At 39.0% G+C, this 22,712-nt stretch overlaps 1 protein-coding gene across 6 annotated transcripts in view; it reads left to right on the top strand.

The window, feature by feature from the left end:
• The window catches only part of ZNF438 (zinc finger protein 438), a 184,322-nt gene that overhangs the window by 96,290 nt on the left and 65,320 nt on the right, over window positions 1–22,712 (top strand). For all 6 annotated transcript variants that reach the window (XM_036912230.2, XM_057498350.1, XM_036912235.2 and 3 more), the window contains one exon: window positions 11,962–12,034. In XM_036912230.2, coding sequence (XP_036768125.2) covers window positions 11,962–12,034 — 73 coding nt within the window. The remainder of the gene's footprint in view (window positions 1–11,961; window positions 12,035–22,712) is intronic.

Genomic DNA, 22,712 nt, shown 5'->3' with positions numbered 1-22,712 from the left:
TGAAAAGTCATATAAAGAATGTGTCCAAAGAGACACTAGAAGCAGATCTATTATTAATAATATAGATATACGAGTTAATGAACAAGGACTTTATAGTTGATATAAAGTAAGTTAAAGGAAATAAAGAAGAGGTTAACAAAATGGATGAAAAGATAAGGTATAGCAACAGAAAGTTGGAATCTATTTTTAAAAATCAAATGGGTATTCTAAAGCTGAAAATACTCATCTGAACTTTAGATTTGAGTTTAATAGCAAAGTAAGCAAAGCAAAAAATAAATAACTAGAACTAGCAAACTAAAGGACAGTTCAGTGGAAAAGTGTACAAGCTAAAGCATGGAAAGAAAGAGGAATCAAAACTACAAAACAGCATAAGACATAGGAATCAAGTCATTTCATCTTATATACATGTAGTTAGAATTTCAGGGGGAGAAAATGAGCCATATTGAAAAGATAATGACCAAAGATTTTCCAGATTGATGAAAGATAACAATCTATAGGCTCAAGAAGCACAAGAAACTTGGTGAACTTCTACCAAGATTAATATAAAGAAACCACCCCTTGGTACAACATAGTGAAACTCGTGGAAACCTGTATAAAAGGAAAATCTTAAAATAACCAAAGGAAATAAACCATATTACCTTCAAAGGAGCAACAGTAAGATTGATGGCTGACTGCTCTACAGAAATTATTAAAATCAGAACACAGTTGAATGAATGACATTCTTAAATTTTAAGTGCAAAAAGGAAAAATACTGCCAACCTGAAACTCTCTACCCAGTAAAAATATTTTTTAAGTGAAGGCAAAATAAAAATGTTTTTAGACAAAACATGAGAGAGTATCACAAGTAAATCCCATAGTAACAATAATACTTAAGTTATTCAGTATGGAGAAATATGATCCCAAATGGAACCATAGAATCTCAGGAAAAAATAAAGAGCATAGAAAACATAAATATGTGAGTAAATGTAAAAGATCTCTGACTTTTTAAAGCAACAATATCAGTGTCTTGTGGGGCTTAAAACATGTAGAAATAAAATATATGAAAACACTAGAACAAAGGGTGGGTAGATGTACATGGAATTAAACTGATATTTGTATCTTATTCAGGAAGTGGTAAAAGTCAACTGTGATAAGAAAGTATTTGTAATCTCCAGAACAATTGCTAAGAGTACAAAAATGTTTAAATGAAAAACTAACAGGAGATAAGATATAATAATAATCGATTAATCAAAAAGAAAGGAATTAAAAGAACAGATGGAATGGATAGAAAACCAATAACAGGAAAGTGTTCTTAAATATCAATAATTAATTAGCATGTAAATGGGCTTAGTTCTCCATTAAAAGCCAAAAATTTTTGGATTAGATTCAGAAAAGAACTCTATATGGTATGTATTAGACACATATTGCATACAAGAATATGAAAAGAAAAAAACCATACACTATGTGAACATTAACAGAGTCTGATATGTTAGTACCAGACAACAGACTTTAAGACAAGAAGAATTATGGAGAGACTTTAAGACAAGAAGACATGAAGGAGAATTTTATGATAATAAAAAGGTAAATTCAATAGGAAGACAGAACAGTTCTAAATTTCTATGTTCCTAACAACAAAACTTCAAAATATAAACCTAAAATTGATAAGAAATAAAGAGGAAATAGACAAATCACCATCATAGTTGGATAATTTAATAACCTTCTTTTAACCACTAACATAAGATTTTTTTAAAAATCAGTGAGGTTACAGAATATTTAAACAATACTATTTAGATAACTTGACCTGTTTCTGTTTATAGAGCATTACCCCCATCAACTGCAGAATGTACATTCTTTTCAAGTAAACATGGAACTTTTACCAGAATAGAACATGTGCTAAACCAAAAAGCAAGTCTCAACAAATTTAAAAGGACTGAAATCATACAGTATATATTCCACAGTGGAATTAAAATGGAAATAAAGAACAAAGATTTTTAAATCTGCCATTTGCATGAAAAATAAGCAACACACTTTTAAATAACCCATGGGTCAGAGAAGTACGATCACAATTAGAAAGTATTTTGAACTGAATATCAAAACTTGTGACACACATAAAGTAGTGCTTAGAGAGAATTGTATAGTTTTAAAGGCACATGTTTAAAAGGTAAGGTTGAAAAATAGTGATCTAACTTTTCATCCCAAAAAGCTAGAAAAACAAGTGTAAGTTAAATTCAAATAAACTACCCTGAGGGAAATAGCAAAGAATTAACAAAGAAAATTAGCAGAGTTGTTTTTTTGAAAAGATTAATGAAGTTGATAATCACTAAGAAAAAAAGAGAAAGCTCACATAAATAATGTAGTTGTAAAAAGGAAACATTACTAGAGATCCAAGAAATACCTAAGGATAAGAAAATATTATGAGCCATTTTATGTTAATACATTGGACAGCTTATATGCAATGCACAAATTCCTTGAAAAATACAACTTATCAAAATGACACAAAGAGAAGTAAAAATTCTGAATAGTGCTGTATGTTGCATCGAATCCAAAATTAGAAATCTCCCCACCTCTAATAGTTTTCTTCAACTATATTAGGTCTCAGTATTAAGCTTCTGCATGGTTTTTAGGAAATTCAAAACTTCACTGTGGCTGACAAGTTCTACACTTAACCCAGTTTCTGTATTTCCATTTCACTTTCCTTCAGGTTAATTTTCATTTATTGCTTTACATTCTTTTTGTTGGAGTTTAAGGGGACCAATTAATTATACCACATATTCCTTCTTCCAACTTGTAAACCCATTGAGAAGTAAACATAATTCAAGATTAGGATAAAAAAATGTTAGTTTCATCTGTGAGGAAATTGGGTAAAAGAGTGCATAGATCTGCATCTTGTCTTCCTGCCCCTTCCAATTGGATTAACTTAATTTGCCCTGTTGAGTTTACCACGTGGATGAGAAGAAAATGTATGTGGATTTGGGCAAGTAAGTTCGAAGAGAGAGCAAGAGACTGGTGACATGTGGCCAATCTTTTGCCATGTGTCATCAGACAGGGAAGTCAGAGAAAGATTGTTTAGTGACCTAGCAAGCTGGGTGAAGCTTTACTCTTACAGTGTTCTCTTTTTCCAAGAATTTAGACCTACCCTGTTCAGATGGAACCCCGAGTTACACTGCTAGTGACTTATTTCTGGTTCTCGTGTCATCTGGATGCCCTATTCTGTTTTGAACAAGTTTTTATAACTTTGATCTTTCTCCGGAACTCTTCTCGCTCCTCCCCAGAAATTTAAACCTGGCTTTTGTAGACAGTGCCATTTTTGTCACATCTCTCTCAAGAAAAAGTATTGAATTTTTCTAACTCTGGATTTTAAAGGAGGGTTGATGTGTTTCTGTGCTCTCCACAGTCAATTCAGTGATTGGTGCACCACCTTGGTGCCTCAATTCCTTCCCTTCTAACTCATGCTACCATCTCCCTATTTTAATTCTTGTTATTGGTTGACTTCTAGGATATTGCTTCAACTTCCTCAATTATGTGGGCATCAGACTTGAAACTGTCTTCTCCATCCCATACTTTATGATTATAATTTATTTCTCCTAATTCATGTGTTTGAGTTTCTGGTACTTAGAGTTCATTATTTTTAACTTGCTCTGTTCTATCAGCCAGAATCATTCCAAGATCTCAAATACAGAAAGCCCCCTCCCTTTTCTTTTCTCCTCTTTTCTGGCAGTCTTTTCCTCTCAAACTCTTAAATTGAGATATTCTTTCATTCATACACTGTATCTCCACTCTCCTTCATTCCCTCCCTCTTCCTCCTATCTCACTAGATGACTTTGTTGTCGGATCTTAATTCCCTCAACTTACTATCTTACATATGGTAATTTTTATTTATATCCATTACTCATCCTTTCCCTGCATTCCTAGTCATAGAGAAAGAACTGTTTCTCCTCTTTACTGTGGCTAACTCTCTAACAGTTCTTGTTTCCATCCTCTCGTGAATTTGCTCCAATTTTTATCACTTTCCCTCTTCTTTTTACTAGCACTAAAAAAATGATAACAACAGAAAATCTTGTTAAAGATTCAGCTTTACCTTTTCAAACTATGCCTGGCTTCTTAGAACAGTAAAATTTACCAGTTAATTCCACTTCTCCTTTTCCGTTAATCCTCTAGTCACTGGAAGTTTCTGTTCTCTTTTATTGCCCTCCTGAAATGTCTTTCTAAGGTCTCCAGTGACCGTTAAGTTCTTCTTAGTCCTCCTGCCCTGGAAAGGAGGACTGGACACTCCCTCGCTCTTCTCTTCTTCCTTGACTTCATTGATGGACATAGATCTTTTATGAAAAGCCCCCTTCTCAAACAAGGAAACCTTTCAGGAGGTAAGCCAACTGTCCTAGTGATTTACTGCATTACGAGAGACCACAGAGTTGATTCTGAAGTGGTGCCTCCTTTGAGGAAATGAATTTAGGGTTTTCATTGATTAGTGGTTGGGCTCTGAAGTTCTAGGAAGATATGTGGGAAGCGAGGCAAGTCTTTACACACTGGTTGATTTCTGAAGGTCTATGCGCATAACACATGGTTTTGATCAAAAACAAAGGTTTGTTGAGGCCCGGGACACTGCATTTGTAACTATATAACTGAACGGTGGTAATTGTTCCTGTTCTTAGTCTTGCATAACTGGTGGTGTGATTATCCTGGTTCTCACTTTCAGTATGTCTTCAGTGAATTTTTCTTTTTTTGGTATCATTAATCTACAATTACATGAAGAACATTATGTTTACTAGGCTCCCCCCTTCACCAAGTCCCCCCAACATACCCCTTCACAGTCACTGTCCATCAGTGGAGTAAGATGCTGTAAAATCGCTACTTGTCTTCCCTGTGTTGTAGAGCCCGCCCCATACCCCCACCACATTATACATGCTAATTGTAATGCCCCCTTTCTTTTTCCTGCCCTTATGCCTCCCTTCCCACCCATCCTCCCTAGTCCCTTTCCCTTTGGTAACTGTTAGTCCATTCATGGGTTCTGTGAGTCTGCTGCTGTTTTGTTCCTTCAGTTTTTCTTTGCTCTTATACTCCACATTTGAGTGAAATCATTTGGTACTTGTCTTTCTCCACCTGGCTTATTTCCTGAACATAACACCCTCTAGCTCCATCCATATTGTTGCAAATGGTAGGATTTGTTTTCTTCTTATGGCTGAATAATATTCCATTGTGTATATGTACCACATCTTCTTTATCCATTCATCTACAGATGGACACTTAGGTTGCTTCCATTCCTTGGCTATTGTAAATAGTGCTGCAATAAACATAGGGGTGCATCTGTCTTTTTCAAACTGGGCTGCTGCATTCTTAGGGTAAATTCCTAGAAGTGGAATTCCTGGGTCAAATGGTATTTCTATTTTAAGCATTTTGAGCAACCTCCATACTGCTTTCCACAGTGGTTGAACTAATTTACATTCCCACCAACAGTGTAGGAGGGTTCCCCTTTCTCCACAACCTCACCAACATTTGTTGTTGTTTGTATTTTAGATGGTGGCCATCCTTACTGGTATGAGGTGATATCTCATTGTGGTTTTAATTTGCATTTCTCTGATGACAAGTGATGTGGAGCATCTTTTCATGTGTCTGTTGGCAATCTAAATTTCTTCTTTAGAGAATTGTCTATTCAGCTTCTCTTCCCATTTTTTATTTGGATTATTTATTTTTTGTTTGTTGAGGTGTGTGAGTTCTTTATATATTTTGGATGTCAACCCTTTATCGGATCTGTCATTTATGAATATATTGTCCCATACTGTAGGATACCTTTTTGTTCTACTGATGGTGTCCTTTGCTGTATAGAAGCTTTTCAGCTTGATATAGTCCCAGTTGTTCATTTTTGCTTTTGTTTCCCTTGCCCAGGGAGATATGTTCATGAAGAAGTCACTCATGTTTATGTCCAAGAGATTTTTGTCTATGTTTTTCTCTAAGAGTTTTATGCTTTCATGACTTACATTCAGGTCTTTGATCCATTTCAAATTTACTTTTGTGTATGGGGCTAGACAGTGATCCAGTTTTATTCTCTTACATGTAGCTGTCCAGTTTGCCAGCACCGTCTGTTGAAGAGACTGTCATTTCCCCATTGTATGTCCATGACTCCTTTATCATATATTAATTGACCATATGTGTTTGGGTTAATGTCTGGGTACTCTATTCTGTTCCACTGGTCTGTGACTCTGTTCTTGTGCCAGTACCAAATTGTCTTGATTACTGTGGCTTTGTAGTAGAGCTTGAAGTTGGGGAGTGAGATCCCCCCACTTCATTCTTCCTTCCCAGGATTGCTTTGGCTATTCGAGGTCTTTGGTGGTTCCATATGAATTTTTGAACTATTTGTTCCAGTACATTGAAGAATGCTGTTGGTAATTTGATAGGGATTGCATCGAATCTGTATATTGCTTTGGGCAGGATGGCCGTTTTGACGATATTAATTCTTCCTAGCCAAGAGCATGGGATGAGTTTCCATTTGTTAGTGACCTCTTTAATTTCTCTTAAGAGTGTCTTGTAGTTTTCAGGGTATAGGTCTTTCACTTCCTTGGTTAGGTTTATTCCTAGGTATTTTATTCTTTTTGATGCTATTGTGAATGGAATTGTCTTCCTGATTTCTCTTTCTATTAGTTGATTGTTAGTATATAGGAAAGCCACAGATTTCTGTGTGTTAATTTTGTATCCTGCAACTTTGCTGTATTCCGATATTAGTTCTAGTAGTTTTGGAGTGGAGTCTTTAGGGCTTTTATGTACAATATCATGTCATCTGCAAATAGTGACAGTTTGACTTCTTTACCAATCTGGATTCCTTGTATTTCTTTGTTTTGTCTGATTGCCGTGGCTAGGACCTCCAGTACTATGTTAAATAACAGTAGGGAGAGTGAGCATCCCTGTCTTGTTCCTGATCTCAGAGGAAAAGCTTTCAGCCTCTCGCTGTTCAGTATGATGTTAGCTGTGGGTTTATCATATATGGCCTTTGTTACATTGAGGTACTTGCCCTCTGTGCCCATTTTGTTGAGAGTTTTTATCATGAATGGATGTTGAATTTTGTCGAATGCTTTTTCAGCATCTATGGAGATGATCATGTGGTTTTTGTCCTTCTTTTTATTGATGTAGTGGATGATGTTGATGGATTTTCAAATGTTGTACCATCCTTGCATCCCTGGGATGAATCCCACTTGGTCACGGTGTATGATCCTTTTGATGTATTGTTGAATTCGGTTTGCTAATATTTTGTTGACTATTTTTGCATCTACGTTCATCAGGGCTATTGGTCTGTAGTTTTCTTTTTCGGTGGGGTCTTTGCCTGATTTTGGTATTAGGGTGATGTTGGCTTCATAGAATGAGTTTGGGAGTATTCCCTTCTCTTCTATTTTTGGAAAACTTTAAGGAGAATGGATAATATGTCTTCTCTGTATGTCTGATAAAATTCCGAGGTAAATCCATCTGGCCCGGGGGTTTTGTTCTTGGGTAGTATTTTGATTACTGCTTCAATTTCATTGCTGGTAATTGGTCTGTTTAGATTTTCTGTTTCTTTCTGGGTCAGTCTTAGAAGGTTGTATTTTTCTAGGAAGTTGTCCATTTCTCCTAGGTTTTCCAGCTTGTTAGCATATAGGTTTTCATAGTATTCTCTAATAATTCTTTGTATTTCTGTGGGGTCCACCATGATTTTTCCTTTCTCGTTTCTGATTCTGTTGATGTGTGTTGACTCTCTTTTACTCTTAATAAGTCTGGCTAGAGGCTTATCTATTTTGTTTATTTTCTCGAAGAACCAGCTCTTGGTTTCATTGATTTTTGCTATTGTTTTATTCTTCTCAATTTTATTTATTTATTCTCTGATCTTTATTATGTCCCTCCTTCTGCTGATCTTGGGGTTTTCTGTTGCTGTTATCATTTGTTTCCATATATTACTGGATCTCCATTTTAATTTGGTCATTGATCTATTGATTATTTAGGAGCATGTTGTTAAGCCTCCATGTGTTTGTGAGTCTTTTTGCTTTCTTTGTACAATTTATTTGTAGTTTTATACCTTTGTGGTCTGAAAAGTTGGTTGGTAGGATTTCAGTGTTTTGGAATTTACTGAGGCTCTTTTTGTGGCCTAGTATGTGGTCTATTCTGGAGAATGTTCCATGTGCACTTGAGAAGAATATGTGTCCTGTTGCTTTTGGATGTAGAGTTCTATAGATGTCTATTAGGCCCATCTGTTCTAGTGTGTTGTTCAGTGCCTCTGTGTCCTTACTTATTTTCTGTCTGGTGGATCTGTCCTTTGGAGTGAGTGGTGTGTTAAAGTCTCCGAAAAGGAATGCATTGCATTCTATTTCCTCCTTTAATTCTGTTAGTATTTGTTTCACATATATTGGTACTCCTGTATTGGGTGCATATATGTTTGTAATTGTTATATCCTCTTGTTAGACTGAGCCCTTTATCATTATGTAATATCCTTCTTTATCTCTGGTTACTTTCTTTGTTTTGAAGGCTATTTTGTCTGATACTAGTATTTCAACACCTGCTTTTTTTCTCTTTGTTGTTTGCATGAAATATCTTTTTTCATCCCTTGACTTTTAATCTATGCATGTCTTTGGGTTTAAGGTGAGTCTCTTGTAAGCAGCATATAGATGGGTCTTGCTTTTTTATCCATTCTCTTACTCTGTGTCTTTTGATTGGTGCATTCAGTCCATTTACATTTAGGGTGATTATTGAAAGATATGTACTTATTGCCATTGCAGGCTTTAGATTTGTGGTTACCAAAGGTTCAAGGTTAGCTTCTTTACTACATTACTGTCTCACTTAACTCACTTATTGAGTTATTATAAACACAGTCTGATGATTATTTATTTCTCTCCCTTCTTATTACTCCTTCTCCATTCTTCATATGTTGAGTGTTTTGTTCTTTGCTCTTTTTAGGAGTGCTCCCATCTAGAGCAGTTCCTCTAAAATACCCTGTAGAGGTGGTTTGTGGGAGGCAAATTCCCTCAACTTCTGCTTGTCTGGGAATTGTTTAATCCCTCCTTTGTATTTAAATGATAATCGTGATGGATACAGTATCCTTGGTTCCAGGCCCTTCTGTATCATTGCATTAAGTATATCATGTCATTCTCTTCTGGCCTGTAAGGTTTCTGTTGAGAAGTCTGATGATAGTCTGATGGGTTTTCCTTTGTAGGTGATGTTTTTTCTCTCTCTGGCTGCCTTTAATACTCTCTCCTTGTCCTTGATCTTTGCCATTTTAATTATTATGTGTCTTGGTGTTGTCCTCTTTGGGTCCCTTGTGTTGGGAGTTCTGTCTGCTTCCGTAGTCTGAGCAACTATTTCCTCCCCCAGTTTGGGGAAGTTTTCAGGAATTATTTCTTCAAAGACATTTCTATCCCTTTTTCTCTCTCTTCTTCTTCTGGTACCCCTATAATGTGAATATTGTTCCTTTTGGATTGATCACACAGTTCTCTTAATATTGTTTCATTCCTGGAGATCCTTTTATCTCTCTCTGCGTCAGCTTCTATACGTTCCTGTTCTCTGGTTTTTATTCCATCAATGGCCTCTTGCATCTTATCCATTCTGTTTAGAAATCCTTCCAGAGATTGTTTCATTTCTGTAGTCTCCCTCCAGACGTCATCCCTTAGTTCTTGTATATTTCTCTGCAGCTCTGTCAACATGTTTATGATTTTTATTTTGAATTCTTTTTCAGGGAGACTGGTTAGGTCTGTCTCTGCAGATCCTCTCACAGGGGTTGTCTGAACTATTTTGGACTGGACTAAATTTTTCTGCCTTTTCATAGTGATAGCAGTGGCTGTAGGCAGGTTGCGGATGTGTCAGCTGGGAGAAGAAAGTCCTTTCCTGCTTGCTGGATGCCTTGCCCTTCTCCACTGCCTGTTTCGGTTACCCACACTCCTGGAGCAGCCACCGGGTTAGTCCCCTAAGCTGCTGTGGGCACGGTCTCCGTCAGAGCATCCCAGAGCCCTGCAGGGAGTGACAGGCATGCCAGGTGCACTCCTCCACGATAGTGGTGCCCCTGGTGGGCAGCTGTGTGCCAGCAGCGGCCTTTGGGTCTGGCCCGGGCAGCTGTGCATCGGGCTGGGATTCCGATTCGCTGCCCGATGCAGGTGCCCATGGGCCTCTCCCATGCCCCTTGGGCGCCACCGGTGCTTGCACATGCGGGCTGCTCCCGGACCACTTGGTTGCTGCTGGTGTGGGCTCGCGTGGACCTCTCCTGGGCTCCTCTGGTGCCACTGCCGCCAGTGCGCGCGGGCCCCTCCTGGGCTGCTCAGTTGTCACCGTGGTGGGCTCGCACGAGCCGCTCCCAGTCTCCTCTGGCACCACTGGCACACACGGGCCACTCCCGGTCACCTTTGGCACCACCACCCCCAGCGCACGCTGCCACTCTCCCACTACTGGGCCGGTGTGTGGGGGTCCATGCCAGTTGGGGGAACTGGCAGGCTGCTTAGTGCCATGAGAGGCCTCAGAGCTGCGCTATCACCCAGGGGGTTAGGGCGCCTAAAGTTCCCCAGGATTCCCAGCTGCTGGCTAAGTGTGCCAGGACAACTTCATCCAGCTGTGGGGTCCCTGTCTCTTTAAGACTTGCAAAAAGCACTTGCTTTTCTTTTGTCTCAGGGGTGCTGGTTGCGGGGACCTGCCCGCAGGTTTTGCTTTTCTGTTTCTCTAATATCCAGCACCCTGTGCACCTTGTGTCTGCGCTCCGGGTGCAAATTTCTAGAGCTGGTTGTTTAGCAGTCCTGGGTTTTTACTCCCTCCCCATTCCAACTCCTTTCTTCCCGCCAGGTTCTGGGGTTGAGGGGCGTTTGGGTCCCGCCTGGCCGCGGCTTGTTTCTTACCCCCTTCGTGTGATGTTGAGTTCTCGCAGATATAGATGTATCCTGGCTGTTGTACTGTATCTACTGGTGTCTCTTTTAGGAATAGTTGTGTTTATTGTATTTTCATAAATATATATGTTTTTGGGAGGAGATTTCCACTGAACTACTCACACCACCATCTCCCATGATCCTCTTTTCAGTGAATTTTTAACTTTTTACTTTTATTGCAGTTGTCCTTGTTTCTTCTTGACTATTGCAGTAACAAAACAGGCCTGACTGCCTTTGCAATTTTCTCATAGTAATTTGTACTGCAAAATCAGAGCCATCTTTCTAAAATTCAAATTCGAGTGTGTTTTCTACTGAAAACCTTTGACCGTTCCTTAAACGTGTAAAATAAAACTCTATATTGCATGTATATTCAACCCCTTTATAATATGATCTCAACCACAGATTCCAGTCCTTATCTATCTCTTGGTCAGTTTCCCACTGCCTCCCCCTCTTCTGTATCCCTCCCTCTCTTCTGCTCTTCCTCCTACTCAATCCCCATTCCTGCTTTTCTCTTCCTTCCCCCGAAACTATACTTTTATTATAGAAGTGTTTTGACTATTTCTGAACTCACACTGTACATTGTAGGCTCTGTGCCTAATATAATTTTTGTTTATTCCTGGAATGTCCTTTGTTTCCAAACCTTTCCTTTATTTAATTGTTCCAAGTCCTATCTCTTTTAAATCTCTATTTAAATTTCACCTTTATGGAGTATGTTACTTTGCTATGCAGCCAGTCAGACTGCATAACAAAATACCACAGACTGGCTGACTTAAGCAACTGAAACATGCTTTCCATGATATAGTAGTGAATAGGGCTCAATTGTTGGCTAAGTTTTAATAATTCAGTGTAAGTCAGGCTTAAATATCTAATAATGTATTTTCCAGGATTTTTAGGAGGTTGACATAAAATTATATGAAGGAAATGTGTTTTATCTCCTATATAGAAGTCTTTGAACTTAGTTTGAGGTTTTTATCATAGGTTCTTAAATTATGCATTGTATAAGTAATGTAAATTTTGTAAGATTCCATGCAACTCTTTTATGGCCTGTGAGGTGTAATCATCTAATTGGCTTCTATAAGCTGCCTGTCAATTCTTTCAATTTCATTACTTTCTTGACTTTGGTTTTCAGGTAAAGACAAATGCCATGTCTCATCCAATACTGAAAAAGTGAAGTTTAAAAGACATTTGCTAAGTCAAATCACGTAAGTGCTTGAATCCATCTTAGTAACCAGTTTAAGACTGATTTAAAATGTAAATAATTAAGTCTACTACTCCCATGGTGCTCCCTCAAATCTCAAATTTCTCAGACTATCTCATAGTCACCTTGTATATTGAATTACTGGTCTAGGAAAATAGTGGAAAGATGATTTGTTATTAAATTTCATGTGCTTATTAGAATTACAGTGTTTAAACTTGTGATATTATTCTTAAAAGGAGACACACCTCAAAATCATCCTTTATTTTGTGTGTTTTTAAAATAGTTTTTCCATTGTAGCTAATATTTTCTCTGTCAGTTTTTAAAGTCTTTATATGTCTTTTCTAAATGAGTAAATGTTCTTGGTCATTAAAGGGAGATATTTAGTAATTAACTATCACTTTAAACTTACATGTTTAACTATTCAAAAACCTAGCTTTAAAAGGTCATCTTAACCATCCTCAACTGTTGTAATTATTATATTAGGAGTAATGGTCTTCTGTTCTTCTTCTCTCTTCCTCTATCCTATATTCTGCTGCTATGTAGATCTGCATATAGAACCACTCTAGTTTTAATACTCTGTAATTTAAAAACCCTTTAATGGTTCTGCACTCACCACTGGACAGAATCCATGCTCCTTTCCCTGGCATTCACTGCCCCCTACTAAGCTCCTAAAAATATGCCCCACTGAGCCTACTGGACTCTCTCCTATTCTTGAATTCTCATTATTCTTCATAGCTTGTGTCTTGACTTGTACTGGTTTTTCTTGACTTTTTTTTTTATGACATCCCCTGCTCCTCTCTTAATCTTTCCTCAGTCTGCTGAAATCTTGGGCAAGCTCTCAAGGCTCAGTCCAGGTGTAAGCTCCTCCATGAAGCTTTCCCTGATAGCTCAAGCTAAATGCACTAGTTCACTCTCTCTCAGCTAACTTCATCTAATATTTTGTTTTTATCACTACTGTAGCACATTACCATGCAACTTTTTTATTTATGCTTATGCTTGTCTCCAATCCTAGGTTGGAAGGACTATAAAACCAAATCTCTTGTCTGACATACTTTTGTCTCTCTTGGCATTCATCATAGCCTTTAATTGTGTTCAGTAAATACTTGTTCAATAAAGTAAGAATGTGCCTGGCTTTTTTTCCCATCATCTCCTCCACCTTTCATCCTTACAGACACATATGGTCTGTACTCACGGCAACTATTTATTCCTGTTATGCATTCCTGGCAGACCTCCACTCTGCCATCTTATCCTAGGGAAACACTGACCATAGTGTAATTAACAAGATACAGTCAGTTCCCAACCAAAGAAATAAACTGTATTCCAGAAGTCCATGTCTAATTCTGTTGTTTGGAATGAAGAAAGCATTTTCCACAGAAACAATGTTATAAATAGTGGTTAGGTTCTCAGCCAGCCCTCCCAAGCCTGTTTAACTTGTAAGTACCCCTGCTACTCTAACTATAGGCAGCCACCATGCACAGTACTGTTCTGTTGATAAATTCTGGCTCTGGATCTAGAAGCCCATATCCTGCACTGTGGAAGCCCGGGAGCATGAGCAGTAGGAGGGCCTGGCTGGGGCTCTGGCACTAGCTTAGCTCCTTGGACACTGTCATGACAGTAGCTTTTTCATTTTCAATGATTGTGTAAGAGACATTTCCCTGTAGGTTACTGATAATCATGTCTTCTCAATTGCGGGCAAGGGGACACTTGCTCTTCTGATCTTTCCCACAGTAGACTAGGATGGTAAACAGGGCTTCACCACTGTCATACCACATGGGTGGGTCATTTTTAAGTCAGGTATTGATAGATTAAGAACAGTTTTACTATTTTCCCCCTTCTGCTGTTCTGCAAACTTACCCTCAGAGGTTTCTGAGATGGGTGACATGATTGAATTGATGTTTGCCAAGATAAATGATTTGTCAACTGCAGGTGAATGGAAGAGAAATAAAAAACAGCTTGAATTAGAACATTGGTGGTGGGAAAAAAGAGAAGGTCACATTTTTAAGTGTAAAAGATGTGTGGGAGTTGATGATGTCAGCCTTGACCTCGGCATGATTTGTTTTATAAACTGATTATACAACTTCGCTCTCATTAATCTGATCTCTTTTCACTTACAACTTGGCAACTTAAATAGTAATTTCAGCTAGTTTGCATTTAATGGAAGGAGACCATTGTCTACTCATGTACTTGTCTAACTCATAATAGTAAGTGAAGTTATGTATATGAGGAATATGACCTTTAACATAATCATTATAAAGAATTTAATAACCACCCACATGTGCAATAACACAATTCCAGTTCTGCAGGACTGTGCCAAGAGCCAGAGCCACATATATAAGATAGTTATTGGCCCATAATTCTCTAGCATTAAGTTGAAATTTAAGAAATATTTTAAATCATGTTATGTATTTTAACATATTTAGCATGAAATTTGATAATTGCTTAATTTTCTTGGTGGCAGATCTCTGTGGGCTTCATGACAACAGACGCTGTTCCTACTCTGAGCTTAATGCTTCTCTCCTGTCCGCTTTCACACTGAGTGAGCCCCTTGCCTCCTACTGAGGTCCGTCTCCTGCTAGTGTAGGTCATTGAGAGCCCCTACCCCATCCTAACCTAGGTGAACTATCAGAGAGAAGATTTGGAGGAGTCCAAATTTAAGTTCTCTTGTAGTAGTGACAAGCTGGATGATCCTGGGGACTCTCCTATCTGGTATGGGATGGGACAGCAGTTAGGGTGCCCATGTTCAAGAGTCTCATGCCATGTCATTAGATGGAAAGATCGCATATCTTTGATGTGTTTCAAGTATTTTATGTTGGAAACAATGAGCCATATTTATTAGATAGCAGAGGATAAGCCTCAAGGCGTGACATTTTGATGTGACTTATCCCCTTTAAAAAAGACTCAACATCATAGATTTTTTTTAATGACTCCCTCAGCTATTCAGAGACAGTATGTACATGACAACAGTTTTTGCTATGGTCTTCTTTCCTTATGACAGCAAATTTATTGTTGTATTATCAATATCTCCACAGCCTTTGAATTACCTTTCTATGGTGACTTAGATTTTCACTTATCGTCCAAATGTGGAAACAGAATGGGTGGTCTGCTCAGATTTGAGGGATCCTGTAGGAAAAGGGAACTAACATTTGAGTGCCTACTCCTTGCCGTGTTTTTTACATATATTTTATAATCTTAACTCATTTTACAAATGAGGAATGTGGGATTTAGAGAAGTTTACAAAATTTATCTGACATGAGAAATCAAGTCAGCAGTAGATCTTGGTGTTGATTGCAGGTCTGGCTATCTGCCTTGTCTAAACAGCCTCGTCTTACAAGTCTGCATGGCTTCTGTTTTTTGGGAAAGATTGGTGAACACAGGACAAGGGGGTTTAAGTACAAACTTTCCTCTGCTGCTAACAACCCTGAACAAGTTATTTAACACTTAGCTTCAGTTTTCTCTTCTGTCACATGGGGACTAAAATGTGGTTTAGGGTGGTTGTGAGAATAAGCTAGTGAATCTCAGTATGATTTTACAGGTATAAAAACCAATGGACAATTGAGAGATTTGTAATTCAAGCAAAAAACAAACTAAAAAAATTTTCAGGGGGGCGGAAGATGGCGGCATGAGTAGAGCAGCGGAAATCTCCTCCCAAAACAACATATATCTATGAAAATATAACAAAGACAACCCTTCCTAGAATAAAGACCAGAGGACACAGGACAATATCCAGACCACATCCGCACCTGAGAGAACCCAGCGCCTCGCGAAGGGGGTAAGATACAAGCCCCGGCCCCGCGGGAGCCGAGCGCCCCTCCCCCCAGCTCCTGGCGGGAGAAGAGCAGGCAGAGCGGGAGGGAGACGGAGCCCAGGACTGCCGGACACCCAGCCCCAGCCATCCGGGCCAGAGTGCAGGGCGCTCGATACTAGGAAAACAGGGCAGCAAGAACAGTGAGCAGGCACTGGAGGCTGGGCGACAGAGGACATAAGAAAAGCGCACGACCATTTTTTTTTTTTTTTTTTTTTGCTTCTCTGCTGTTTTGTTTTGGCGAGCGCTTTTTGGAAGTCTTAAAGGGATAGGGACCCCAATACTAGGGAAACAGGGCAGAAAGACCGGTGAGCAGAGGCCTGAGGCTGGCACCGGAGAATAAAGAAAAACGAACGACCACCTTTTTTTTTTTTTTTTTTAACTAAAAAATTTTTTTTTCTTTTTTTTTTTTTTTTTGGTGGTCATTGTTTTGTTTTGGCGGGTGCTTTTTGGAAGTCTTAAAGGGACAGGGCGGGTCACTTAATCCAGAGGTAGGGAATCTGGGATCTCTGGGCACCCTAAACCCTGGGCTGCAGGGAGCAGGGAGGCCCCTTACGGAGATAAATAGCCTCCCAGCAGCTCCTGCTCCAACACGACTCCACCATTTTGGAGTAGCTGCCCGAGCTAGGCCACGCCCACAGCAACATCGGAGATTAACTCCATATCAGCTGGGCAGGAAGCAGAAACCCTGTCTGCGCACAGCTGCGCAGCACAAGCCACTAGAGGTCGCTGTTCTCCCAGGAGAGGAGGGCCACAAACCAACAAGAAAGGAAGTCCTTCCAGCCGTCACTCGTCCCAGTTCTGCAGACTATTCCTATCACCATGAAAAGGCAAAGCTACAGGCAGACAAAGATCACAGAGACAACACCAGAGAAGGAGACAGACCTAACCAGTCTTCCTGAAAAAGAATTCAAAATAAGAATCATAAACATGCTGACAGAGATGCAGAGAAATACGCAAGAGAAATGGGATGAAGTCCGGAAGGAGATCACAGATGCCAGAAAGGAGATCGCAGAAATGAAACAAACTCTGGAAGGGTTTATAAGCAGAATGGATAGAATGCAAGAGGCCATTGATGGAATTGAAATCAGAGAACAGGAACGCATAGAAGCTGACATAGAGAGAGACAAAGGGATCTCCAGGAATGAAACAATATTAAGAGAACTGTGTGACCAATCCAAAAGGAACAATATCCGTATTATAGGGGTCCCAGAAGAAGAAGAGAGAGGAAAAGAGATGGAAAGTATCTTAGAAGAAATAATTGCTGAAAACTTCCCCACACTGGGGGAGGAAGTAATCGAACAGACCACGGAAATACACAGAACCCCCAACAGAAAGGATCCAAGAAGGGCAACACCAAGACACATAATAATTAAAATGGCAAAGATCAAGGACAAGGAAAGAGTGTTAAAGGCAGCTAGAGAGAAAAAGGTCACCTATAAAGGGAAACCCATCAGGCTAACGTCAGATTTCTCAACAGAAACCCTACAGGCCAGAAGAGAATGGCATGATATATTTAATACAATGAAACAGAAGGGCCTTGAACCAAGGATACTGTATCCAGCACGACTATCATTCAAATATGACGGTGGGATTAAACAATTCCCAGACAAACAAAAGCTGAGGGAATTTGCTTTCCACAAACCACCTCTACAGAACATCTTACAGGGACTGCTCTAGATGGGAGAACTCCTAGAAAGAGCACAGTACAAAACACCCAACATATGAAGAATTGAGGAGGAGGAACAAGAAGGGAGAGAAGAAAAGAATCTCCAGACAGTGTATATAACAGCTCAATAAGCGAGCTAAGTTAGGCAGTAAGATACTAAAGAGGCTAACCCTGAACCTTTGGTAACCACGAATTTAAAGCCTGCAATGGCAATAAGTACATATCTTTCAATAGTCACCCTAAATGTTAATGGGTTGAATGCACCAATCAAAAGACACAGAGTAACAGAATGGATAAAAAAGCAAGACCCATCTATATGCTGCTTACAAGAAACTCACCTCAAACCCAAAGACATGTACAGACTAAAAGTCAAGGGATGGAAAAACATATTTCAAGCAAACAACAGTGAGAAGAAAGCAGGGGTTGCAGTACTAATATCAGACAAAATAGACTTCAAAACAAAGAAAGTAACAAGAGATAAAGAAGGACACTACATAATGATAAAGGGCTCAGTCAAACAAGAGGATATAACCATTCTAAATATATATGCACCCAACACTGGAGCACCAGCATATGTGAAACAAAAACTAACAGAACTAAAGGGGGATATAGACTGCAATGCATTCATTCTAGGAGACTTCAACACACCACTCACCCCAAAGGATAGATCCACTGGGCAGAAAATAAGTAAGGACACGGAAGCACTGAACAACACAGTAGAGCAGATGGACCTAATAGACATCTATAGAACTCTACATCCAAAAGCAGCGGGATATGCATTCTCCTCAAGTGCACATGGAACATTCTCCAGAATAGACCACATACTAGGCCACAAAAAGAGCCTCAGAAAATTCCAAAAGATTGAAATCCTACCAACCAACTTTTCAGACCACAAAGGCATAAAACTAGAAATAAACTGTACAAAGAAAGCAAAGAGACTCACAAACACATGGAGGCTTAACAACACGCTCCTAAATAATCAATGGATCAATAACCAAATCAAAATGGAGATCCAGCAATATATGGAAACAAATGACAACAACAAAACTAAGCCCCAACTTCTATGGGACACAGCAAAAGGACTCTTAAGAGGAAAGTATATAGCAATCCAAGCATATTTAAAAAAGGAAGAACAATCCCAAATGAATGGTCTAATGTCACAATTATCGAAATTGGAAAAAGAAGAACAGATGAGGCCTAAGGTCAGCAGAAGGAGGGACATAATAAAGATCAGAGAAGAAATAAATAAAATTGAGAAGAATAAAACAATAGCAAAAATCAATGAAACCAAGAGCTGGTTCTTCGAGAAAATAAACAAAATAGATAAGCCTCTAGCCAGACTTATTAAGAAGAAAAGAGAGTCAACACAAATCAACAGTATCAGAAACGAGAAAGGAAAAATCACGACGGACCCCACGGAAATGCAAAGAATTATTGGAGAATACTATGAAAACCTATATGCTAACAAGCTGGGAAACCTAGGAGAAATGGACAACTTCCTAGAAAAATATAACCTTCCAAGATTGACCCAGGAAGAAACAGAAAATCTAAACAGACCAATTACCAGCAACGAAATTGAAGCAGTAATCAAAAAACTACCAAAGAACAAAACCCCCGGGCCAGATGGATTTACCTCGGAATTTTATCAGACATACAGGGAAGACATAATACCCATTCTCCTTCAAGTTTTTCAAAAAATAGAGGAGGAGGGGATACTCCCAAACTCATTCTATGAAGCTAACATCACCCTAATACCAAAACCAGGCAAAGACCCCACCAAAAAAGAAAACTACAGACCAATATCCCTGATGAACGTAGATGCAAAAATAGTCAACAAAATATTAGCAAACCGAATTCAACAATACATCAAAAGGATCATACACCATGACCAAGTGGGATTCATCCCAGGGATGCAAGGATGGTACAACATTCGAAAGTCCATCAACATCATCCACCACATCAACAAAAAGAAAGACAAAAACCTCATGATCATCTCCATAGATGCTGAAAAAGCATTTGACAAAGTTCAACATCCATTCATGTTAAAAACTCTCAGCAAACTGGGAATAGAAGGCAAGTACCTCAACATAATAAAGGCCATCTATGATAAACCCACAGCCAACGTTATATTGAACAGCGAGAAGCTGAAAGCATTTCCTCTGAGATCAGGAACTAGACAGGGATGCCCACTCTCTCCACTGTTATTTAACATAGTACTGGAGGTCCTAGCCACGGCAATCAGACAAAATAAAGAAATACAAGGAATTCAGATTGGTAAAGAAGAAGTTAAACTGTCACTGTTTGCAGGTGACATGATACTGTACATAAAAAACCCTAAAGACTCCACCCCAAAACTACTAGAACTGATATCGGAATACAGCAAAGTTGCAGGATACAAAATCAACACACAGAAATCTGTGGCTTTCCTATATACTAACAATGAACCAACAGAAAGAGAAATCAGGAAAACAACTCCATTCACAATTGCATCAAAAAAAGTAAAATACCTAGGAATAAACCTAACCAAAGAAGTGAAAGACTTATACTCTGAAAACTACAAGTCACTCTTAAGAGAAAGTAAAGGGGACACTAACAGATGGAAACTCATCCCATGCTCGTGGCTAGGAAGAATTAATATCGTCAAAATGGCCATCCTGCCCAAAGCAATATACAGATTTGATGCAATCCCTATCAAATTACCAGCAACATTCTTCAATGAACTGGAACAAATAATTCAAAAATTCATATGGAACCACCAAAGACCCCGAATAGCCAAAGCAATCCTGAGAAAGAAGAATAAACTAGGGGGGATCTCACTCCCCAGCTTCAAGCTCTACTATAAAGCCATAGTAATCAAGACAATTTGGTACTGGCACAAGAGCAGAACCACAGACCAATGGAACAGACTAGAGAATCCAGACATTAACCCAGACATATATGGTCAATTAATATTTGATAAAGGAGCCATGGACATACAATGGCGAAATGACAGTCTCTTCAAAAGATGGTGCTGGCAAAACTGGACAGCTACATGTAGGAGAATGAAACTGGACCATTGTCTAACCCCATATACAAAAGTAAACTCAAAATGGATCAAAGACCTGAATATAAGCCATGAAACCATTAAACTCTTGGAAGAAAACATAGGCAAAAACCTCTTAGACATAAACATGAGTGACCTCTTCTTGAACATATCTCCCCGGGCAAGGAAAACAACAGCAAAAATGAGTAAGTGGGACTATATTAAGCTGAAAAGCTTCTGTACAGCAAAAGACACCATCAATAGAACAAGAAGGATCCCTACAGTATGGGAGAATATATTTGAAAATGACACATCCGATAAAGGCTTGACGTCCAGAATATATAAGGAGCTCACACGCCTCAACAAACAAAAAACAAATAACCCAATTAAAAAATGGGCAGAGGAACTGAACAGACAGTTCTCCAAAAGAGAAATACAGATGGCCAACAGACACATGAAAAGATGCTCCACATCGCTAATTATCAGAGAAATGCAAATTAAAACTACAATGAGGTATCACCTCACACCAGTAAGGATGGCTGCCATCCAAAAGACAAACAACAACAAATGTTGGCAAGGCTGTGGAGAAAGGGGAACCCTCCTACACTGCTGGTGGGAATGTAAGTTAGTTCAACCATTGTGGAAAGCAGTATGGAGGTACATCAAAATGCTCAAAACAGACTTACCATTTGACCCAGGAATTGCACTCCTAGGAATTTACCCTAAGAACACAGCAATCAAGTTTGAGAAAGACAGATGCACCCCTATGTTTATTGCAGCACTATTTACAATAGCCAAGAATTGGAAGCAACCTAAATGTCCATCGATAGATGAATGGATAAAGAAGATGTGGTACATATACACAATGGAATACTACTCAGCCATAAGAAAAAGGCAAATCCAATCATTTGCAGCAACATGGATGGAGCTGGAGGGTATTATGCTCAGTGAAACAAGCCAAGCGGAGAAAGAGAAATACCAAATGATTTCACTTATCTGTGGAATATAAGAACAAAGGAAAAACTGAAGGAACAAAACAGCAGCAGAATCACAAAACTCAAGAATGGACTAACAGGTACCATAGGGAAAGGAACTGGGGAGGATGGGTGGGTAGGGAGGGATAAGGGGGGGTGAAGTAGGGGGGTATTAAGATTAACATGCATGGGGGTGTAGGAGAAAAGGGAGGGCTGTACAACACAGAGAAGGCAAGTAGTGACTCTACAACATTTTGCTATGCTGATGGACAGTGACTATAAAGGGGTTTATAGGGGAGACCTGGTATAGGGGAGAGCCTAGTAAACATAATATTCGTCATGTAAGTGTAGATTAGTGATACAAAAAACAAAGCAAGAAAAAAAAAAGGGCAGTTCCTGTGTGGTAACCTCCAATGAGTTCTACACAAGGGTATAAAGGGCATATAAAAGTGTAGGCAAAGGGTCTGTTTGTGTTTATACAGAGGATCAAAGCCTAATTGGGCTACCCTGAAAATGAACTAAGATACAATATGAAAAAGAACTTGCAACATCAGCACTCTCTGGAAGACTCATGCCAGAAGATGATCATCAAAAATCCCCAACAAAGATCCATGCACTGCTACAGCTGTAGATGCACTCATCCCACCAGTTCCTGGACTTGCCATGGGAAGGAGGAAGGAGATATCTAAGCTGGCCTGTGCATACAGTAAAACAACAAATTTGACTGGATCTATACTGTTGGAACTCAACCAAGAATTTGGAGAAGTGCAAATTGTAGCGCTCCAAAATCTTACAACTACAGACTATGTACTGTTAAAAGAACATACGGCATGTGAACAGTCCCCAGGAATGGGTTGTTTTAATTTGTCTGATTTCTCTCAGACTGTTCAAGTTCAGTTGGACAATATCCACCATATCATAGATAAGTTTTCACAAATGCCTAAGGTGCCTAACTGGTTTTCTTGGTTTCACTGGAGATGGCTGGTAATTACAGGTATGCTTTGGTTATGTAACTATACTCCTATTATGTTAATGTGTGTGCGCAATTTAAGTAGTAGCTTAAAACCTATTCATGCTGAAGTACTCTACAAGAAGATATGTCAAAGAAATAATCAATCTTCCCATGTTTTCTTCCGCCTGCTACTTCTATAGCTTTTCTTCTTCCTTCCTAATTACAACCCTTAAATAGAATTCGTGCCTCGTATCAAATTTACC

Source organism: Manis pentadactyla, chromosome 3 (assembly GCF_030020395.1).
Source record: "Manis pentadactyla isolate mManPen7 chromosome 3, mManPen7.hap1, whole genome shotgun sequence".
Classification (NCBI taxonomy): domain Eukaryota; kingdom Metazoa; phylum Chordata; class Mammalia; order Pholidota; family Manidae; genus Manis; species Manis pentadactyla.
Note: the sequence above shows the minus strand (reverse complement) of the source record. Positions and strands in the feature narration are given on the sequence as shown.